This window comes from Anabrus simplex, chromosome 12, assembly GCF_040414725.1.
Source record: "Anabrus simplex isolate iqAnaSimp1 chromosome 12, ASM4041472v1, whole genome shotgun sequence".
NCBI classification, from domain to species: Eukaryota; Metazoa; Arthropoda; class Insecta; order Orthoptera; family Tettigoniidae; genus Anabrus; species Anabrus simplex.
The window spans coordinates 4,980,615-5,003,043 of NC_090276.1; the positions used below are offsets into that span (position 1 = coordinate 4,980,615).

General features: G+C 41.2%; 1 protein-coding gene across 1 annotated transcript in view; it reads left to right on the plus strand.

The window, feature by feature from the left end:
* The window catches only part of salto, a 157,619-nt gene that overhangs the window by 83,005 nt on the left and 52,185 nt on the right, over positions 1 to 22,429 (plus strand). The window contains exon 7 of the mRNA XM_068229878.1: positions 21,783 to 22,022. Coding sequence (XP_068085979.1) covers positions 21,783 to 22,022 — 240 coding nt within the window. The remainder of the gene's footprint in view (positions 1 to 21,782; positions 22,023 to 22,429) is intronic.

Genomic DNA, 22,429 nt, shown 5'->3' on the forward strand with positions numbered 1-22,429 from the left:
TTAGACTTGGATTTTAAATTGAGACATACCAGATTGTTTATTATTGGGTGTATGTGAGCATATGTTTTCCAATTGGATCATGGCTGAAGGTGACCCAAAATATGTGGGGTCGATACTAGTAGGTACCAATTGTACGGGACACTATATTCTTAATTTTGTGTGGCTATTTCTAGCCAGGTGCGGTCCTTGTCAGGCAGACCCTCCGATGAGGGTGGGCAGCATCTGCCATGTGTAGGCAACTGCGTGTTATTGTCGTGGAGGATAGTGTTATGTGTGGTGAGTGAGTTGCAGGGATGTTGGGGACAGCACAAACACCCAGCCCCCAAGCCACTGGAATTAACCAATGAAGGTTAAAATCCCCGACCCAGCCGGGAATCGAAACCGGGACCCTCTGAACCGAAGGCCAGTACGCTGACCATTCAGCCAATGAGTCAGACGGACACTATATTAAGCTAATGGTATTGAATAGGTGGACTCTTCACTACCCTTTTTTAGTGATCAATTGTCAATACGGACCATAATGAAATTCATAGCTCATGACATCAAGCGGTACGTTGGGAACTAGTTCACAACACAGCCCCACGAATTTTACGAGACGGCCATGTGTCACAGTGTGACAAGTGCCTCAACAGTGCTGGGCAATACTTTTCAAATAACGGTACAGGTTTTCATTTTATAGCCTCCGGCTTGTTTCTTTTCGAATGGCCCTTATACTGCAGGTTATAAATTTCATCTTCTTTGTCCGTATTGAAGATCTACTTGTGATACAAATTTTTTAAAAAATAATTTTGTCAATTACCACCTATTACAAGTTGTCCATTTCATGACCGTATCGATGTTTAATCAAGAAGTAAGTATAAATACTTTAATAAAGTATCGATTAGGTGGTTATTTACACTTACTTCTTAATTACCACCTATTCAATACAATAAAAACATAGTACAAACTTACATCTGATGTATATACACCGAGGAGGTCAAATGTACTGTACTGTGATTGATCTATCTAATTTGTGATATCTTGAGCCATCTCTTTTCAGTTTTGACTCCTATCTAGGGTATTTTGTAGGGTAGATCATGAGTCCAATTGGACTAGACAAATGAGCGACTGGAAGGGCAGCTATACTTCTAGCAAAATACAACTCAGAGAATTAGAGGAGGCAAATGATCCTGTAATCATTAAAAGGGGAATTTCTTATGGGAGTATTATTGGACTGTTATGTTTTCTTATATAAGTGATATGAGTAAAGAACTGGAATCAGAGATAAGGCTCTTTGCAGATTATGTTATACTGTACAGAGTAGTAAATAAGTAGGGACCTAAAAAAGTAGCATCTATTTGTTTCAAAATTAGCATCTATTTTTCCAAAATTAGCATCTATTTACAAAGTTAAAATAATCGCATGGTATTATTAATTTTAACGATTCGAAGTTTATGAAGTGCAATTATTGTCCTTGGTTCACACACAATACAAACTCATTGTGCAAACGAAAGCATTGTCGATACTTCGGCACTGCTTTTTTCAAATTGCACCCTCTGTCTGTAACCACTGTATTGTAATGAGACAACACGCGCTCACTATCTACAGTGCTTGTTGGGGTCCACAACAACTCAAGACAGTATTTAGCAAATATCCTGAACTCTGTCTGAACTGCAGTTAATCCAAGCATCACATCACATTTTGCACTTTCTTTCATCTGGGTTTGAATTGCATGTTTCAGAGAACAGTAACCAGACCAGATATCATTTTGTGACAGATCTGTTACTCCAAACAATTTCTCAAGCTCATCTAATTTATCAGTGTTATTCAAAATTATATTTTTTGGATACAAAGCTTGAGAAATTGAAAAAAAATTCTTATGGTTGGGGTCTTTAGCTTTCAATGTGGCTAGCTTGCACTGTGAAGAATTAGCAGCTTTGACAAATGTGTCTCTACATGCAGTCTGCTGTAGAGGAATGAGCTTAATCAAAGCATCATTACTTGCCGCAGAAAAATTCCCCTCACAAATGAAGGTAAAACTGGCGTCAAGATTATGCAGTTTGGGGTAAAGGAGATGAGAGGTAGGATACAGAGACCCTTCAAGTTCAGTAAGGAGGTCAACCAATACAGCTGCATGATCTGTGACAAAAACCATGTTGGAGTGAAGCCTATTCACTTCTTGGTCACTCAGATCACTCAAGTACTTAATACCACAGTTGTTGATGTCTTTCATGTCAGACCTCTTGAAAAATGTAACATCAGTAAAATAAACACTCACATAGAAGACAGCCTCCAACCAGCTATTCCATCGGGTTATGACAGGTGCAGGAAAAAGCTTTGCTTATTTTGAAGCACCATACTTTGATGTTAAGAATTGTAAATAATATTTTCACTTTCTTGTGTTCAAAAATGCAGACTTTACTACCGCAACCACATGATTTAAATCTGTTATCACTGTGACCCAACTATTGCCAACCAAGCTGATCTTATGTGCCCAGCACTGTATATGCATTAAATGATCCCCTATGAACACACTTAATGTTTCATAACACGGGGTCAAAAGGTTAGTTGCACTAACACGCCGCAGCAGTGCGCTGTGTATCGCAAACGTGAGCACAGCAGAGAAAGGGACAGATGCTGCCCACACGTCTGTTAGGCAGGTCGCTGTAGTGTCTCGTCTAGTATTGTGTGAATAGCGGCCAAATGCAGTGGCATGTCAACTGGACGTTCACTCCAAGTATGAGGTGCATGCGACAATCCGATTCCTATGGGCCAAAAGGAAGAATTGCACAGACATTCATCATGAAATTAGTGCTGTGTATGGAAAGCGGGCCATTTTCCGGCAAGGTATTGTAAAGTGATGTCAACAATTCGAAGCCGGACTCACGGATATCATGGACAACCATCTCGAAGGTAGGCCCGCAACGTCCAGGACCCGTGCAAAGGTCAACAGTGTGAATGCGATCATTAGACAGAACTGGCACATTAAACCGAGAGAAATCGTGACGCAGCTGAACATGTCGTATGGCAGTGTGTTCACCATTGTTCACGAGGACCTTGGATATCGTAAGCTGTGTCAAAGATGGGTTCACCGATGAGCACAAGGGACAACGTTTCCAATCCTCCCTGGCATTTTTGCAATGTTATGCCGCAGACGGCAACGGGTTTCTGCGGCGAATAGTCACAGGCGATGAAACGTGGGTCCACCACTTCACCCCCGAAAAGAAGAGAACATCAATGGAATGGGTGCACCCCTTATCACCACAACGAAAGAAGGCCAAGGTTCAACCTTCAGCCGGTCAGGTTATGGCGACAGTGTTCTTTGACATGGAGGGTTTGCTGCACATGGAATTCATGCTGAAAGGAACGACGATCAACGCAGCGTCGTATTGTCAAAGGTTGCACCGGTTGCATAAAGCAATTAAAGAGAAGCGCCGGTGTGATTTTGTTGCACGATAACGCAACACCTCACAAGGCCCGCCAAACAAGAGAACTGCTGCAGCATTTCAAGTGGGAGGTCTGGCAACATCCACCCTACAGTCCCGACCTAGCGCCATGCGACTTTTATCTGTTTGGTAAGCTCAAAATGGAGCTCGGTGGTCAACGTTTCCAGAACAATGAGGAGGTGAAGGCTGCTGTCTCCGAGTGGTTGCAGAACGCTGGAGGAAATTTCTATGCATCCGGCATCGACAAGTTGGTTATGTGTTCGCAGAAATGTTTGGAGTCTCTTGGAAACTATGTGGAAAAGTGACGTTACAGTGTATTACATAAAATCAGCTTCATGGTCCGTATCGCACTTCAATAGATTCACAATTAAGTATTTAATTTATTTTCCACCTAGTCGATACAATGATTGCTTAAGGCAATTTTTAATGGTCAAAAGTGGTACATGTTTCGTATATTATCAACATCTTCAGCCACATAACACTGTTATAGTCTTGTTGTTGCTGTATAGGTGGTGTAATTAATGGCCATAACTGGGAAGTGCAACTTATTTTTTGATCTGCCCTCATACGGGGCACTGTCGCTAACAAACACTTTAACTGCATCATATGATACACACGAGCTTCTAAAATAGCATGAGAGCAGTTTGTAGCATTTCCTGCATCAAGATAGTTCACAGAAACAACGTGCAGCTCTCTTTTTGATCCGCCTGGGACTTGGAATATGATGATAAAAACACAACGGCCCATTCTATCTGTAGTTTAATCACAGAGTATGTTGATGTTCTTCCCCACTAGAGCCTCTGCTGTTCTTTTTTGGTGGTCAGATGCAACTTCTAGAAAGTAAGAAAGACCTCAAATTATAACAAAATACTTTAAAATTAGTGGATCAGTTGGGTACGGGTAAGATAGTTCGATACGGAAATCGCACTCAAATTCGGTATCCTTCAATTTTGCATGTGGTTTCGATCTCGTAATACCTAAACCGAACCCGATCAATGAAATCAAAACTTACCCGGTAAATATACTTCACGTAGAGTTCTCACACATGGCAGCTCTTCATTTGAAAACTCAGTAATCCAGGCTCTTAGATCCTTGCTTTCCAGCTTTTCCAGAGGTATATTTGCAATGGCAAATACTTCAACTGTGCATTTCGAGAAGTTATCTCTGGAAATTTTTCGTCGTTTACAATTATCTAACTGTGTAAGCACAGAAGATTGCTTTCTTTGAGACGTACTAGCAGCAGGGGTTGAACTTTCGGTATCGCGCCACTTACCCACGTGTTTTTCAGGTAGAACATGTTTCACAATGCTATCTTTTTATTCCCCAGCCAACTCTGCAATTACAATACTTGCAAAACACTGTCGCTGAATCTGTGGCATATAAACCATCCTTTGCATATTGCTGAGCCCTTTCGTGTGCAGTTTTTGTTGTGTGCTCCATAACCTAAATGATCGCTCGACTTTCTACTCTTCACTAGTTTCAATTTTTAACAACAGGAAAACAGCGCTGCGCCTATCTTGTTATTTCCGTGACACTCGATTTACATTTTGATGATAACCAATAAAGATCTTATTCCCCTTGCTATTCCCATTGTAAATATCAATTAAAGTCAGCAAGCAGCAATTGATCGGCTACTTTTCTTCATCGATCGGAACGGTCAAAAGATTTATGCATCATATTTTGAGTATTTCTGACGATTTTGACGAAATATGTTGTTTTCGCCAGTAAAATAGCACATTTTTGCAGAATTTGCACCAAAATTGCATATTCATACTAATTTCACATTTTGGGTCACAATTTGCATTTTGTTGCACTTCTATTTATGCGTAAAAATGATTTTATTCCACATTAGAATTATTGTAGGCTTGGATTCAGTACATGATTCAAAAATTTGCATTTATCGCAAATGCGATTTTTTTAGGTCCCTGTAAATAAGTTATAAGACTGTGAGCGAATGCAAGAAGACCTTGACAAAGTATGATGATGAACGGGGTGGAATGTCAGGTTGTGAGTTTCACAAAGGGGAAATGGTCTCTCAGTTTTAATGACTGTGTTGATGGGGTGAAAGTTCCTCATGGGGATCACTGTAAGTACCTAGGTGTTAATATAAGGAAAGATCTTCGTTTGGGGTAATCACATAAATGGGAATGTAAATAAAGAACTCAGTACATGCGTACATTCCTGAAATAATGAAATGAAGAGTGCTGTGAAAAAAGTATTTGTGCATTCATCCCCTGAAGTTATTTACAGTTAACTTTGTATTAGTAACCATAACTATCTGCCATCCGCAGGCAATTGCTGCAACTTTAAGGAATTGCGCCGGCCCCACGGTGTAGGGGTAGCGTGCCTGCCTCTTACCCGGAGGCCCCGGGTTCGATTCCCGGCCAGGTCAGGGATTTTTACCTGGACCTGAGGGCTGGTTCGAGGTCCACTCAGCCTACGTGATTAGAATTGAGGAGCTATCTGACGGTGAGATAGCGGCCCCGGTCTAGAAAGCCAAGAATAACGGCCGAGAGGATTCGTCGTGCTGACCACACGACACCTCGTAATCTGCAGGCCTTCGGGCTGAGCAGCGGTCGCTTGGTAGGCCAAGGCCCTTCAAGGGCTGTAGTGCCATGGGGTTTGTTTGTTTTAAGGAATTGCTCTGCAAGGGTTAAAAACCCTATGACACATGCGGCAACCTCGGCAACCTGTACTAGTCAAAGAATGGCATGAATGCCTGTTTTAAGACCGCATATCACATAGGTTTTTCTTCTTCTGATATTCTATCAGCTCAAGGCAGGCTCCCATCCTGCCAACCTAGACTTAGCACAGCTCATAGAACTCCAAGAATTGGAGAGTTTCTGTAGAAGTAAGACTGAAACCATAGATATTACTTTAGCAGATAGATATGTTTGGTGGGATATTTGAATTTTATATTCTTGTTTGAAGAAAAAGTTTGACGACTTTTATAAGGCTTATTAACATCTGTTAAAGCATAAGGCCATGGCACAGCGCACTGCTGCTGAAACCACAACTACATTCTGCTTACCACAAATCCCCCGTCTAGGGTCACCTGACCTTGACGTCCGTGTGGGGACTTGTGTGCTCGTAGATCCTGAGGACTGTACCGATGCAGGGTTATCCATGCTGGATTGACCTTGGAGTAGAGGTTTCCCCCAAGTTGCCTGAGAGGTCTCTGTGCTCTTCTTTTTCTTATTTTCTATTTTCTTCCTGACCGAGCCAGTTGCCCATGCGGTTAGGGGCGCGCAGCTGTGAGCTTGCATTCAGGAGATAGTGGGTTCGAACTCCACTGTCGGCAGCTCTGAAGATGGTTTTCCATAGTTTCCCATTTTCATACCAGGCAAATCCAGATCATGTACACACAATTGTGTGGGTTCGTATTTTATTTATGTCTGAGCTTATTTGATATTTTCTTGGAGCTAGAACGGACTGCAGTGCTTGTGCGGGACACGTAGCATGTACTTCAGGTGTTTTTATTTAGCGCTTGACCACCAGGGGGCAGGAAGAAGAGTTTAAAAATACAGTTCATCGGCAAGATGGCGGGAAGCAGTAATGCCTAAGATAAGTGTTTATTTATTGCATTCATATTTAGAAACTCTACTGAATATGAGAATATAATCAATGAAATGTGTAAATGTTTAGCGAACGTAAATTGTGAGCTTACAACATCGTACGTAATACCATGAGGTTTTGAATGTTGATACGCACAAGTGTGCGGTCTAGGTTTTCCTACAGGCAATGCATGCAAGAGTGCTGGGTGCTGCCACCAAAAGGACTGTGAAATTAGAACTCATACTCTACGTGAGAAACGTAATGTATAAGATTTAAATTGTTTAAAATACATTGTTCCACACTGTAAAATAGAACATTTGATCATGTACATGTGTATATTCACATGTACTGAGCTGAATTTCATTATTTTCTATTTTTTGTAAGTAGTGAATTAAGTCCTTACACGCACAATTGTGTGGATTCTGTTTTTTAGCTGAAAGTTCTCATTTTGTAAAATAAACTGTAAAAGCATGTATTTGAAAGCATTTTAGTCAGTTTTTGATGTACAAACAAAAATTCACACCTCCAGTTTTCTTTCAGATCCGACGACAAGGTGCTGCTTGCCGAAAGGGCAGTAAAAGCAAAACTCGTCCTCAGTGTAGAAAATGTAATATTTACTTGTGTTTGAATGAAGATTTAATTGTTTTAAATTATTCCCCACTGTAAAATAGAACATTCGATCATGTACATATGTATATTCACATGCATTGAGGTAATTTTTCTTTTTTGTAAGTAGTGAATTAAGTCCTGACACGCACAATTGTGTGGGTGCTTTTTCTCAGATGTTAATTTTTATTTTGTAGAATAAACTAAAAATATATGTACAGTATTTAAGAGCATTTTAGTCAGTTTTTGACGTACAAACAAAAATTCACACCACCAGTTTTCTTTCAGGTCTGAAAGGGGTATCTTAATTAAGGCCACAGCCACTTCCTTTCCACTCCTAACCCTTTCCCATCCCATCGTTACCATACGACCTTTCTGTGTCGGTGCGACATAAAGCAAATTGTAAAATATATATATATATATATTTTCTTCCTTCTCTACACTAACCTCCTTAATTTTCACTTCTCTTACTGTCTAGCCAGCCTCTCTGCCTTGGGTAGTATGTTTGTTTCCTGTGCGAGTGCATGTGCATTGAAGTTTCATCTTCCTCCAAAGACAAGTTTGGGTTGTGGCGACATGACGAATGGTTGCTAGGTGAGTAGTCACTAGCAGCCCATCTCCAGATACTGGGCGTCCTCTGAAATATTAAACCTAACCTTGGTACACGACTGCGAGTCGAGAGCTGGACTCCATAGTCAGAGAATACGGGTAACACAAGATTTTCAAGATAAAATTTATTTCATGTAATACAAGTGGGCCACGTAACAGTAGAAAACAGATGGTTCAACTTCAGTAACAACTTATGTATATTAGCCTATGACTGAACATAATAATTAAGCCGACAGTGCACAGATATCAGTTGAACTACATCAGGGGACATCAAACATATTGAAACGAAAAGACCTCCAGCTCAAAAACTGTCTTAACGATCACCACCTCATATTTTTAATGTCCACCATGTTTTTTAAGGAAAAACTTTTGAACAAGCACTTCATGTTGTGTATCTAATGTTTTTAATTTATCTATACTAATATATATAGAGGTAAAGTTAGTTTGTATGTAATAGCTAATCTCAGGAACCACTGGACTGATTCTAAAAATTCGTCGACTAATGTAAATATACATTATCCCTGAGGGACATGGGCTGTATTTTATTTTCAAAACAATTCGAGGCGGGGTGCGATGTGGAAAGATATAAAAATAAACGGGCTAATATAAGCGAAATACAAAAATTGTCGTACAAGGACAAGACAAGGCTCATTTTCAGGCCCTTGATGCAAAGAACAAAACTTGGTAAGCCCTATGGGCCCAAAAACCATGTTTCAAGGCCCTAAAATGAACCGTTATGGAGTTATTGGCACCACACTCCCCTTACTCTAGGAATCGGATAAACGAAATTAACTGCCATAACCAAGGCAACGTCAGCTCCAGGATTCTACAGCAGCGAGATTTTGCATGTACGTTTGGGCATAGCTGCCAACCAAAAAAATTTTTTTTTTGCTAGGGGCTTACGTCGCACCGACACAGATAGGTCTTATGGCGACGATGGGATAGGATAGGTCTAGGAGTTGGAAGGAAGCGGCCGTGGCCTTAATTAAGGCACAGCCCCAGCATTTGCCTGGTGTGAAAATGGGAAACCATGGAAAACCATCTTCAGGGCTGCCGATAGTGGGATTCGAACCTACTATCTCCCGGGTGCAAGCTCACAGCCGCGCGCCTCTACACACAAGGCCAACTCGCCCGGTCAACCAAATTTCATACACATATGACTTACTATATGGAAAAAAAAAAAAAAAAAAAAAAAAAAATTAAATGTTGTGTAAGACACTCATAGGACTTCTTTGAGCAGGGATGGAATGGGGGGTGAAGTATAAAAAAAATAATACCCTTAAGAAAATGGAAATTGCAACACCATGAAGGCATTGGTCGTTTGCTTTGATTTTCAAGATATGGAACGATGCTATATAGGTATGTAAATGATCAAAGTTTCAGACCCATGGGATTGTTGCTACAGGTCTCCCCACGTGATTGGTCGCGGACGAATCAACTCCAGTATACGGACTCTGGTGTAGCGTAGTTGACTTGCAGTCTGTGCAGTGAAGTGTTCCCCGTCAAACATGCCATGCCATTTGAGAAGGCTCGGATAATTGGGCTATGTGAGGCTGGATTATCGCTAAGGACTGTCGCTGCACGTGTTGGCCGACAGGCATCTACGGTACAACGTGTATGGCAGCAGTGGTCAAATGAAAGTACCCACACTCGTAGACCTGGCACAGGCCCAGCACAGCAGACAACTATGAGAGAGGATCGCCGCATCATTCGGATGGCCCGGATGGAACCCCATGCAACAGCAGCGCAAATTTGAGCAGCTGTGGCACCCCACGTTCCACAACAAACAGTTGGTAATCGCGTGCATGCAGCTGGTTTACGAGCCCGTGTCCCTGCAGAAGGTGTTCCATTGACCTCACAACAGCGACGTGTAAGGCTGGCCTGGTGTCAAGAAAGATCGATGTGGGTCGACGAATGGCATAGGGTCGTCGTTAGTGATGAATCGCGCTTCTGTCTTGCCCACAGTGATCGCCGGAATCGTGTGCGCTGACGTACCGGGGAGAGGGGCCGCCCAGATCTTATTGTCGAGAGGCACACAGGGCCAACACCAAGCATTATGGTCTGGGGAGCTATTGGCTTTAATGTGAAATCACAATTAGTGCTTGTTGGGGGCATTATGACTGCTCGACAGTACGTTGATAGGGTACTCAATCCAGTGGTTGTCCCTATGATGGCGAACATTGCTAATGGGTGTTCCAGCAGGACAATGCGCGGGTCCACACTGCACGCATCTCCAGAGAAGCTCTCCACGACATCACAACCTTAGAATGGCCCGCCAGATCTCCGGACATCAGTCCTATTGAGCATGTGTGGAACATGATGGGTCGACAACTGGCCAACTGTCCTCAGCCACCCACAACTCTGGAACAACTGACCTGTGCAGTGCAGCAAGCATGAGCCACAATTCCTCAGGAAGCGATCCAGGGCCTTATTGACTCCATGCCTCGACGAATTCATCAATGTATTGCAGCTCGTGTTGGGCACATCCTGTATTGATTGTTGTCCAAACTTGCGGTCAGAGGGACCTGAAAGTGCAATCATCGAAACACAACCGAACACTCGTCCTGCATGTTCAATTGCAACAACGTAGCACCACTCCTTGTGGGTGTTGCAATTTCCATTTTCTTCAGTGTATATAAATACCATTGTATGTAGGTATGTATGTATGTATGTATGTATGTATGTATGTATGTTTTACATCTCCACCTAAACCACTGGAGCGATTTTGACCAAATTTGGTACACTTATGACTTAGTATCATTATACGAACTGCGTGGTGGTAAGACACCCCTAGCAGCCTTATGGGCAGGGGGCGAGGGGAGTAAGGTATAAAAATAATCTAGAATGGTATGGAATCCATAGTTTTTGTAGTCGCTAAAATGAATAGTGAAGCTCCGAAATTTTTTAAATTTCCTGTTCAGCCCCCTTTAGGGTAGGGGCTGAGGGGGGAGTCAGATATAAAAATAATCGAAAATAGTGTTGAACCTACAGTTTTCGGGGTCACTGAAATGAATGGTGACAATCCAGATTTTTTAATCTCTTAGGGGTGGGGGACGAGAAGGGAACCGTCTCATTGATAGTTGAAATCCTGTACATCGTATCTATAGTGCGATGGCTAAATACATATAGTTATCACTTATTAATTTTTGACAGGTTCAGATACTTCCCAGTCAATTCAAACTTCCATAAGGACAAAGATTTACTCGAAAATTAAATAGTCTAAAACTTGAAATCAAACATATCTAAATAATTCTAAAACTACATAATAAAACGTAAAATATCAATCAAGAAGTCAAAAAGGAATTCTATAAAAATTCACTTTACATGTAACTGACTGGTAATACAAATCTTAAATGTAAACATTCAAAAATTATCCAGGCATCACCAGATACTACAGCTAGTTATATATATTTATATATATTTTACTGAGGATGACCCTATGCCGGATCAAAACATGTCTACGTAAAATTTCATCTTAACTGGATGTAAACATTGTAGTATTTACTTGGAGGATAATCAATACCATTTTGTACGATTTGTAAGAAGTTCAACCATCAATACGGATCTATCATGAGATTTATAGTCTGTAATAATAATATTTGCCTAGCTACTCATGGGACCATAAACAGAATCTGGGAATTTTAACTTTTTTGTCTGAGGGTGCCATCCTCCAAACAGCATTTTTAAGAAATTTAAATGTTTTAGTCGTATACTTGACGTGTCCAGCAAAGAAGTGTATGAAGAGAGTTTCCTATCAGAGAACTCCTTCTTAACCCATTAGTGCCAGAATATTTTCCTTCTGAGATTATTATATTTGTTATGTTTTACTGCATGTTTGAGATCAAAATAAACTAATGAAGCAAGTTTCAGAATTTTGGAACTTAGGTCACAAGATATTTAATGTTGCCAAATGGCAAAGCTAGGCACTTGCACTACCTATTTTTTAATGATGAGTTTGGAAAAAGAATTTAGGTTAGAAAGTAGTATTTTGTTTATTGTACTATAACAATATTGAAAAATCTTAGCATTATTTATTGTAAGAATATGGAATATAATATTTTCTTCACATCACAGGTTAAAAATAAATGATTATTGAACAAAGAAAATTTATTTGTTTGCAGTACAGAGAGTCAAAACAAATCAATCAATCAATCAATCCAATCAATCAATCACTACTGATCTGCATTTAGGGCAGTCGTTCAGGTGGCAGATTTCCTATCTGCTGTGGTTCCTAGCCTTTTCTTAAATGATTTCAAAGAAATTAGAAATTTATTGAACATATCCCTTGGTAAGTTATTCCAGTCCCTAACTCCCCTTCCTATGAACAAATATTTGGCCTAATTTATTGTCTTGAATTCCAACTTTATCTTCATATTGTGATCTTTTCTACTTTTAAAGACACCACTCAAACTTATTCGTCTACTAATGTTGTTCCATGCCATCTCTCCACTGACAGCTCGGAACATACTACTTACAAGTTATTATTCTCATAATTGATCCGTATTGAAAGTGACTTTATATCAAGAATATTACAGGTATATTTATTAAATCACCTATTCAATACATTCCACAATTTATGTGGTTAGATTTTTACATAGTACTACAGAGTTCTAAGGTACGTCAGTTTCTGTGAATGTGAGGCACTGCGGGTCGGATCCACTGATTGTTTTAAATTCATATCCATCCATCCATCCATCCATCCATCCATCCATCCATCCATCCATCCATCCATCCATCCATCCATCCATCCATCCATCCATCCATCCATCCATCATCCTCACAATTTGAATTCTGGTCAGTGGAGGATTTTAGAATGTTGTCATTAGGCTACATTTCGTCTCATTTTGTGAAGGTAAACAAATTCCATAAATTGTGGAATGTATTGAATAGGTGGTTTAATAATATACCTGTAATATTCTTGATATACATACCACTTAGTCAAGCAGCTCGTCACCTTTCTCCTAAGTCTTCCTAGCCCAAACTTTGCAACATTTTTGTAACGCTACTCTTTTGTCGGAAAAATCACCCAGAACAAATCGAGCTGCTTTTCTAGTTCTTGTATCAAGTAATCGTGGTGAGGGTCCCATAGACTGGAACCATACTCTAGTTGGGGTCTTACCAGAGACATATATGCCCTCTCCTTTACATCCTTACATCCACGAACCTACTACGCTGGCGTAGCAGGGGGACAGGTGATATTCTCACATGGTGTGTCCCAGGTGGCGGATAGGGCGGTCCTAACCGGCTTGCCTGCAGACTTGAGGGAAATAAAATACCTCTCGTGGACCAAACACATAACCTCCTGTGGTAATAAAATACCTCTCATGGAACAAACACACAACCCCCTGTGGGTGGGGGATGCAGACGAAGAATACACCCATGGTATCCCCTGCCTGTCGTAAGAGGCAACTAAAAGGGCCGACCAAGGGATGATTGTATTAGAACCATGAAACTACTTGTGATTAGTACCACCAAATGCAAAGAGGGGAAGAATTCCACCTAATCAATACTTGTTTATTATTGTTATTAAAAATACAGGACCAATTTCGACTCTAGCGGGTCATCCTCAGCTGGACATGCATATACATACAACACATCGTGCAATTGCAAACATTACCATATCTAAAAAGGAATATCATGTGATGGTAACATATCAGGTTGTACTCACGAATAGGGCAGTCGTCAAATTGGAAGTTAAGACCATGTTATCACGCGTGAATGCGCATCTATGAGAAGTGAATATTCCTAAACTTAAAACCAACTTATAAGTATTCATAAAATAAAAACAATGTATGCGTTAAAGACTTTCATGCTTTGAATGTTTGAGTTTATGGCCTGCACTGTTTCTTAATTCGTCAGTTTGACTGCTATCATTAAGTCTAGTTGTCTACTATATTAAAAACTCAATGGCTTAAATTGTAATATAAGTTACACTTTAAAATACCAATATCTGATTTAAAAGATTTTTGTCACCACATGTACACGAAGGATAAGAATGACTTTGCATCTCTAAAAGGCAAAATATTGACGTAGTGTGAATTCAGTTGAGGTTTGGACGAAAGTGTAGAAATTGCGGCTTGCTATATATAAAATTCAGTTGTGTACATTAAAAGGTGAGTCATAATGTCCTCTTTTCATTTGTGTGAATCATCAATACGGATATGAAGCTCACGATTAGTACCACCACGCGGGAAACACCATGGGTCGCTTTTACTTGCGCATAGTACCACTATGTTAGGTACCAAATAGGTTTGTGATTAGTAGCACGCAGGAGCACCGTGCGGTCAGCCCCCCACTTCGAGTGCACTGTCGGCTTTTACAGTATCTGTGATTCGTACCACTATATGAGCGACACCATGGTTCTGGCTTGCCTATGATTAGTACCCACTATATGAGGAACACCACGGGATACTACAAGTCCTGTGATTAGTGTTATGTGTGGTGTGTGAGTTGCAGGGATGTTGGGGACAGCACAAACACCCAGCCCCGCGAGCCATTGGAATTAACCAATGAAGGTTAAAATCCCCGACCCTGCCAAGAATCGAACCCGGGACCCTCTGAATCGAAGGCCAGAATGCTGACCATTCAGCCAACGAGTCGAACGTCAGTTTCTGTGAATGTGAGGCACTGCGGGTTGGATCCACTGATTGTTTCAAATTCATATCCATCCATTTATTCTTCGCCCACATGTTTTAAATTCTGGTCAGTGGAGGATTTTGGACTTTTAATTTGTCATTACATTTCATCTCATTTTGCACTATTAGGGGCCGATGACCTAGATGTTAGGCCCCTTTAAACAACAAGCATCATCATAATCATCATACATCCTTACTACAATCCCTAAACACCCTCATAACCATGTGCACAGATCTACACCCTTTATTTACAACCCCATTTATGTGATTACCCCAGTGAAGATCTTTCCTTTATATTAACACCTAGATACTTACAATGATTCCCATAAGGAACTTTCACTCCATCAACACAGTAATTAACTGAGAGGACTTTTCCTATTTGTGAAACAACCTGACTTTTAACCCTGTTTATCATCATACCATTGCGGACTGTCCATCTCACAACATTATCGAGGTCATTTTGCAGTTTCTCACAATCTTGTAACTTATTTATTACTCTATACAGAATAACATCATCCGCAAAAAGCCTTATCTCTGATTCCACTTCTTTACTCATATCATTTATATGTACACTGACTGACAGAGCAAATGCAACACCAAGAAGGAGTGGTCAGAACTTTACGCCAATTGCAGGGTAGACTGACGTCACTGAGGTATGCTCATGATGTGAAATGCGCCGCTGTGCTGCGCACGTAGTGAACGATAAATGGGACACGGCGTTGGCGAATGGCCCACTTTGTACCGTGATTTCTCAGCCGACAGTCATTGTAGAACGTGTTGTCGTGTGCCACAGGACACGTGTATAGCTAAGAATGCCAGGCCGCCGCCAACGGAGGCATTTCGAGCAGACAGACGACTTTACGAGGGGTATGGTGATCGGGCTGAGAAGGGCAGGTTGGTCGCTTCGTCAAATCGCAGCTGATACCCATAGGGATGTGTCCACGGTGCAGCGCCTGTGGCGAAGATGGTTGGCGCAGGGACATGTGGCACGTGCGAGGGGTCCAGGCGCAGCCCGAGTGACGTCAGCACGCGAGGATCGGCACATCCGCCGCCAAGTGGTGGCAGCCCCGCACGCCACGTCAACCGCCATTCTTCAGCATGTGCAAGACACCCTGGCTGTTCCAATATCGACCAGAACAATTTCCCGTCGATTGGTTGAAGGAGGCCTGCACTCCCGGCGTCCGCTCAGAAGACTACCATTGACTCCACAGCATAGACGTGCACGCCTGGCATGGTGCCGGGCTAGAGCGACTTGGATGTGGGAATGGCGGAACGTCGTGTTCTCCGATGAGTCACGCTTCTGTTCTGTCAGTGATAGTCACCGCAGACGAGTGTGGCGTCGGCGTGGAGAAAGGTCAAATCCGGCAGTAACTGTGGAGCGCCCTACCACTAGACAACGCGGCATCATGGTTGGGGCGCTATTGCGTATGATTCCACGTCACCTCTAGTGCGTATTCAAGGCACGTTAAATGCCCACCGCTACGTGCAGCATGTGCTGCGGCCGGTGGCACTCCCGTACCTTCAGGGGCTGCCCAATGCTCTGTTTCAGCAGGATAATGCCCGCCCACACACTGCTCGCATCTCCCAACAGGCTCTACGAGGTGTACAGATGCTTCCGTGGCCAGCGTACTCTCCGGATCTCTCACCAATCGAACACGTGTGGGATCTCATTGGACGCCGTATGCAAACTCTGCCCCAGCCTCGTACGGACGACCAACTGTGGCAAATGGTTGACAGAGAATGGAGAACCATCCCTCAGGACACCATCCGCACTCTTATTGACTCTGTACCTCGACGTGTTTCTGCGTGCATCGTCGCTCGCGGTGGTCCTACATCCTACTGAGTCGATGCCGTGCGCATTGTGTAACCTGCATATCGGTTTGAAATAAACATCAATTATTTGTCCGTGCCGTCTCTGTTTTTTCCCTAACTTTCATCCCTTTTGAACTACTCCTTCTTGGTGTTGCATTTGCTCTGTCAGTCAGTGTATATAAGAAAACATAAAGGTCCAATAATACTGCCTTGAGGAATTCCCATCTTAATTATTACAGGATCAGATAATGCTTCATCTACTCTAATTCTCTGAGTTCTGTTTTCTAGAAATATAGCAACCCATTCAGTCACTCTTTTGTCTAGTCCAATTGCACTCATTTTTGCCAATAGTCTCCCATGATCCACCCTATCAAATGCTTATACAGATCAACTGCAATACAGTCCATTTGCCCTCCTGAATCCAAGATATCCGCTATATCTTGCTGGAATCCTACAAGTTGAGTTTCAGTGGTATAACCTTTCAAAAACCCAAACTGCCTTCTATCAAACCAGTTATTTGTTTCTAATCATGTCTAATATAATCATAAAGAATGCTTTACCAAACTTACATGCAATGCATATTTTCTCAGGCATACTTGCACATTAGGCAGAGGGATAGAGAATGACAGTCTTTTACTGTCTTCATATTATCATATCATCCTGCATGCCCCAATAAGAATGCTCGGAGGGCAACTAATTGTATCCAAAAATGAAAAGTATGGAGATGAAGCAATGAATTTCATCAGAAGTTATTTGTGGGTCCATACAATTTAAAAACATTGCATATTTTTTGGTCCTTTGAACTAAATGTTTGATCAGCTGGTTATCCACAAACAATTCAGAAATGTCAACAACAGTCATGGATTTGTACTTTCTAAAACAAAGCTCCGGAAATGTCAATGCTTGCCCTATATTGAAATTAGCCCCTTCGGTCCATCTTGTTTATAATTTGATTTATAATTTTCTCTATCAGTTATCCATTCTTTGGTAGTTTTGGGCACTGAAACAAATCTTGCATCAGTAGACATGGAAAGCACTTCGTCCTCCGGTAACAAGCCTTTACCGTTGTAACTAATCCTAATTCTGTAATTATTTACAAGCTCTATTTCAGCACTGGTGCACAACTGTTCAGAGCTGAGATTATCAATAAGCCCCATCATCTTCATCACCAGAGTCCTCGTCTGTAAGTACACTTACATCGGGCGGTTCTGCAAAAATATCACCACCGAGATCTTCAGTGAGTAGCATATCCAGTGCTTCAGAAAGGGAAAATCCCTTCCTGCAAAAAAAATATATGCATTAGGATAAAGTAACATGATCTGACAGCTGCAGCGATTTTACTGAGTGTTGCTATATCACAACGCTAAAGCTTTAAGAAGCACTACTACGACATTATGCAATCATACTATTTCAAATGCTTACAGCATATGTAATTAACTGTGCACAACACTATTGTGAACATAATCTAATGAAACAACTTCATTTATAAATTTTATATCCTACTTAACTGAAGTCGGCAGCCATTTCACTGGAATCTGAAAATAACCAACAGTCTAAAACTCCTTGTGTCACAACAATAAATTTTCAGATTAAATAAACATGATTATTTGATCCCACAAACACTTCAACTACAGCAAGCTATTAACCAAGTCAACAGATGGGCCCTGCAACAGGGTTTGCGATTTTCAGCGGCGAAAACCTTAGTTGTACACTTTTGTCGATGTCGGCTAATGAATCCTGTACAAGAGCTCCGCTTGCAAAATAGTGTCTTACCAGTGGCAGACACCTGCAGATTCCTGGGTCTCCATTTTAATGAGAGACTAACGTGGCAGTCCCACATCCGTCAACTGAAGGTTTCCTACATGAAGAGACCAGTAATATGCTTAAGTTTCTCAACGGCACATCGTGTGGGGCTGATCTGTAGTGCTTCTGCGTTTTTATATGGCAACGGTCCTCTCCCGAATGGACTATGGTAGTGCATCAAGATCTACGCTGAGACTTTTAGACAGTGTTCCCCATAGTGGAGTTAGGCTGGCAACGGGAGCTTACCGTACTAGCCCCATTCTCAGCCTGTGGCTATCAGTGGTTGTATTGATCAGACTTCTAGCAAGGTACCTCCATGGTTAGTTCCGCGACTGGATATACGGCTAGATCTACTCCATCGACCCAAGGTGAACACGGATTCCTCTGTTGATCGGAAGTATTTCCAGGACTTCGTTCACCAGTATCTAGCCGCAAGACCTGTTTTCACGGATGGTACTAAGATCGGAGAAAATGTGGGTTGCTCTATCATCATCGATAATGTAAGCAGGAAGATCTTGCTTCCTAGTGTATGTAGTGTGTATACTGCAGAACTTTACGCCATCTTCAGCGGCGAAAACCTCAGTTGTACACTTTTATCGACGTCGGCTAGTGAATCCTGAACAAGAGCTCCGCTTGCAAAATAGTGTCTTACCAGTGGCAGACACCTGCAGATTCCTGGGTCTCCATTTTAATGAGAGACTAACATGCATTGAGTGACAAAAGAAAATATTTTCTCATGTGTGCCAACTCATCATTAAGTTCCCTGCAGTCTACTGACACCTGTTTCTCGCAACTCCCAGTAGCGCAGCAGGTTAATGACCTTCTAGCCAGGCTATGTGATGTCGGCACCAGAATCACTTTCGCATGGCTTCCAAGCCACGTTGGGATTGCGGGAAATGAACTTTTGGATGAAGCTGCAAAGGAAGTGGTACTTTTACCTGCCAAAGATATTTGTTCTCAGCTACGTCTAAGCATTTTGGCCTCCTGGGAATCGGAACGGTTAGCTATCCAAACTCCCAAGAAACTGAGAGCAAATAAGAAGACAACTACCGTGTGGTGGTCCTCTTTCCGGCCTTCACGGAGAGAGGCCATAGTATTGTGTAGGCTGAGGATAGGTCATAGACTCTCTACACACTCTTATCTACTAAAGAGGGAAGACCCCGCAGTGTGTCCTTGTGGTGCCGACTTCACCATGGCCCATATCCTCACAGTGTGTGCCGATCTCTCTGATCTAAGACGGAACCTTGGCCTGCAGGAGACAGTCAAACTCATACTATCCGAAAACGCAACTACTACTGATCTCGTCATTTGCTTCATGTGTGAGAGTGGATTAATCAAGTGTTTATATATTTCAAGTGTTCTGTTACTCAGGGAACTTACGTTAACAAAATATTTTTTAAAATTTATTTTTTAATTTATTTTCAAATTCCCTCATTTAATAAATTATTGGTATTTTTGTACCCACTTAATTTGTTCAGAGAGGATGGTTACCTGGTTGTACGTCCTCTTCAAACAAACACCACCACCACTACATTTGGACTGAGCAATGGTTGCTTGGAAGAACAAGGCCCATTAGGGCTATAGTACCATAGGGTTTGTTGTTTGCAATTGAATGTAATTACAGTGGACACCTTCTTAACTGGCCTTGAGTTAACTGGCTGCCTCAGTGTGCAATGTCACTTCTGCTTTCCTCCAGTCTGACAACTGGAAAAAATAGTCTAAAGATGCTGTGTTTATGAGGAAATGACATGACTTCATTTTCAAAAAATACCTGGGCATTAAAAAGCAAAAATGAGAAGACATTACATGATTATGAATAATTAAAACTGTTACCATTCATAATTTATTCCAAAAAATGACAATTAAATATCATCATTTTGCCATCTGATGATGGAGCCTACACTCTGAAATGTGTTGTGGAGTAAAACGTTTCATAAAATGTTGTTACTGGTAATAGTTCTAATTATTCATAAATAATTAATTCAGAGTTACTTGAAGTAAGTTCAAGATTTTTTTTTCCTTAATAATTAAGTCAGTTTCCAAGCTCAATTAGGAATTAAGGAAGTACACACACTCTCTCTCACCCTCACTTAATTTCTGCCTTTGTTTTGATATGCATATTACTTTAACCATCATTAGGCGAGTTGGCCATGCAGTTAGGGGTGCACAGCTGTGAGCTTGCATTTGGGAGGTACTGGATTCGAACCCTACTGTCGGCACCCTGAAGATGGTTTTCCGTGGTTTCCCATTTTCACACCAGGCTAAGGATGTACCTTAATTAAGGCCACAGCTGCTTCTTTCCCACTCCTAGGCCTTTCCTATCCCATCGTCGCCATGAGACCTATCTGTATTGGAGCAACGCTTATGTACATACTCTACTCTTATATGATTTTTTCATATTTAAATAATTTCTAATACTGTACATTGCTGTAACTAAGCAACAAGTATAAGCCTAATTTATTTTAGATTTTATAGCCTACATTGGACTACTGTAGTCAATTATACAAAGGATTATTTCTGCATTCTGAGAGATGCTGCCTTCCTTTCTTCAATTAAAAACAACCTCCCATTAGATATTTTATTGATATTGATCTTGGTCTGTAATCTGGCAATGCGTGCATGTGTTCTTTTCATTTTTGTTTTGTTTTTAAGATCATCTATTGTTATTTGGAGTTCTTTAATATCATACTTAATGTCTGTAATCCATTTAAACTTGGTCTCGCTATTTCATAATTTTTCAGTAATTCTTCTGCTAATTCTGGTGTCTAATAAGACGTCCAAACAATGAAATATGTTTCTTTCCTAATTGTGCTCAATACCATTTTGATTTCTTTATAAACTGTTTTATTTGATGTTATTCTACACTGTCCATTAAATTGGCATTGGTTATTTATGCAATGTTCTAATTATTCTTCTTTCTGTCTTAAGTATTTTGTCTATTTCAGCTGTATTAGTAGTTTTAAAAATGGTTTCACTACCATAAGTTATTTCTGGCTGTGTGATGGTTTTATAATGTCTTAATTTTGCTGCTATTGATAACTTTTTGTTGTTGTATGTAGTCTTGGTGATATAATTTGCTTTGTTTAATTTATTTATTCTGTTATGCCCAACTGGTTTCTCATTAAGATGTATGGTAGGATGTTAATTTCAGGATTATTTTCATTGGTTGCGATGTAGTGGATATCCTCTGTAGACCTCCATATTTTAAATTGCCAGGACTGATACCTTGTCATTGAGAAATGTACTGTAAATAATTTTGTACAACAGTAAGCAAATAACCAGAGAAAGCAGTTAAATTAGGTAGGAAGTATCTAAGTTGGTTGACGTGATGTTACAGGTGGCAGATCTGCAGGCGTCGCTGACAGAGCTGGTGCACAACAACGAGCAGCTAGAGCAGGCAGTGTTACAGAAGCAGCTGGAGGTTGAGCAGCGCGAGCGGGTCATGAGGGAACAGAGCAAGGTGCTGAAGGTGAGGGACGAGCTGGTGGCACTGCTCAAGAGTAAGGACAAGCGGCAGGAAGAGCAGATACAGACCATGCAGGCCTCTATCCAAGACAGAGAGAAGAACAACGACAAGGTGCGACAAATCGAGTTGCTCGCCACGGCGGTTAGTCAATCTCTACTCCTTCTTGGGGCCCCTTCCAAAGCCCACCGTAAAGTTTTTAAAAATAAATTTTATATGCTCCTGGAAAAAGAATGTAAGCTATCTTCGTCACTTCTTATAGCAGATAGAAGAGGGACAAACACTAATACTCGTAGTTCACCCAGTTTTCTCCGGCTGAAAATGTCAAAAGGGTAATAATGTTATCCTTTAGAAGCCATTGCATATCCCTTTTTCTTGTTACCAACAACATTATTGCAGTGTTACCGTAGTGTATTCATGGGCACAGTACAGCAAATACCAAGCTGTCGGAAGAAGGTGAAGCGTCGCTCTTTGTCAACCCCTTAGGATTGATACATACCACATGCCTTGGCCACCTTGTT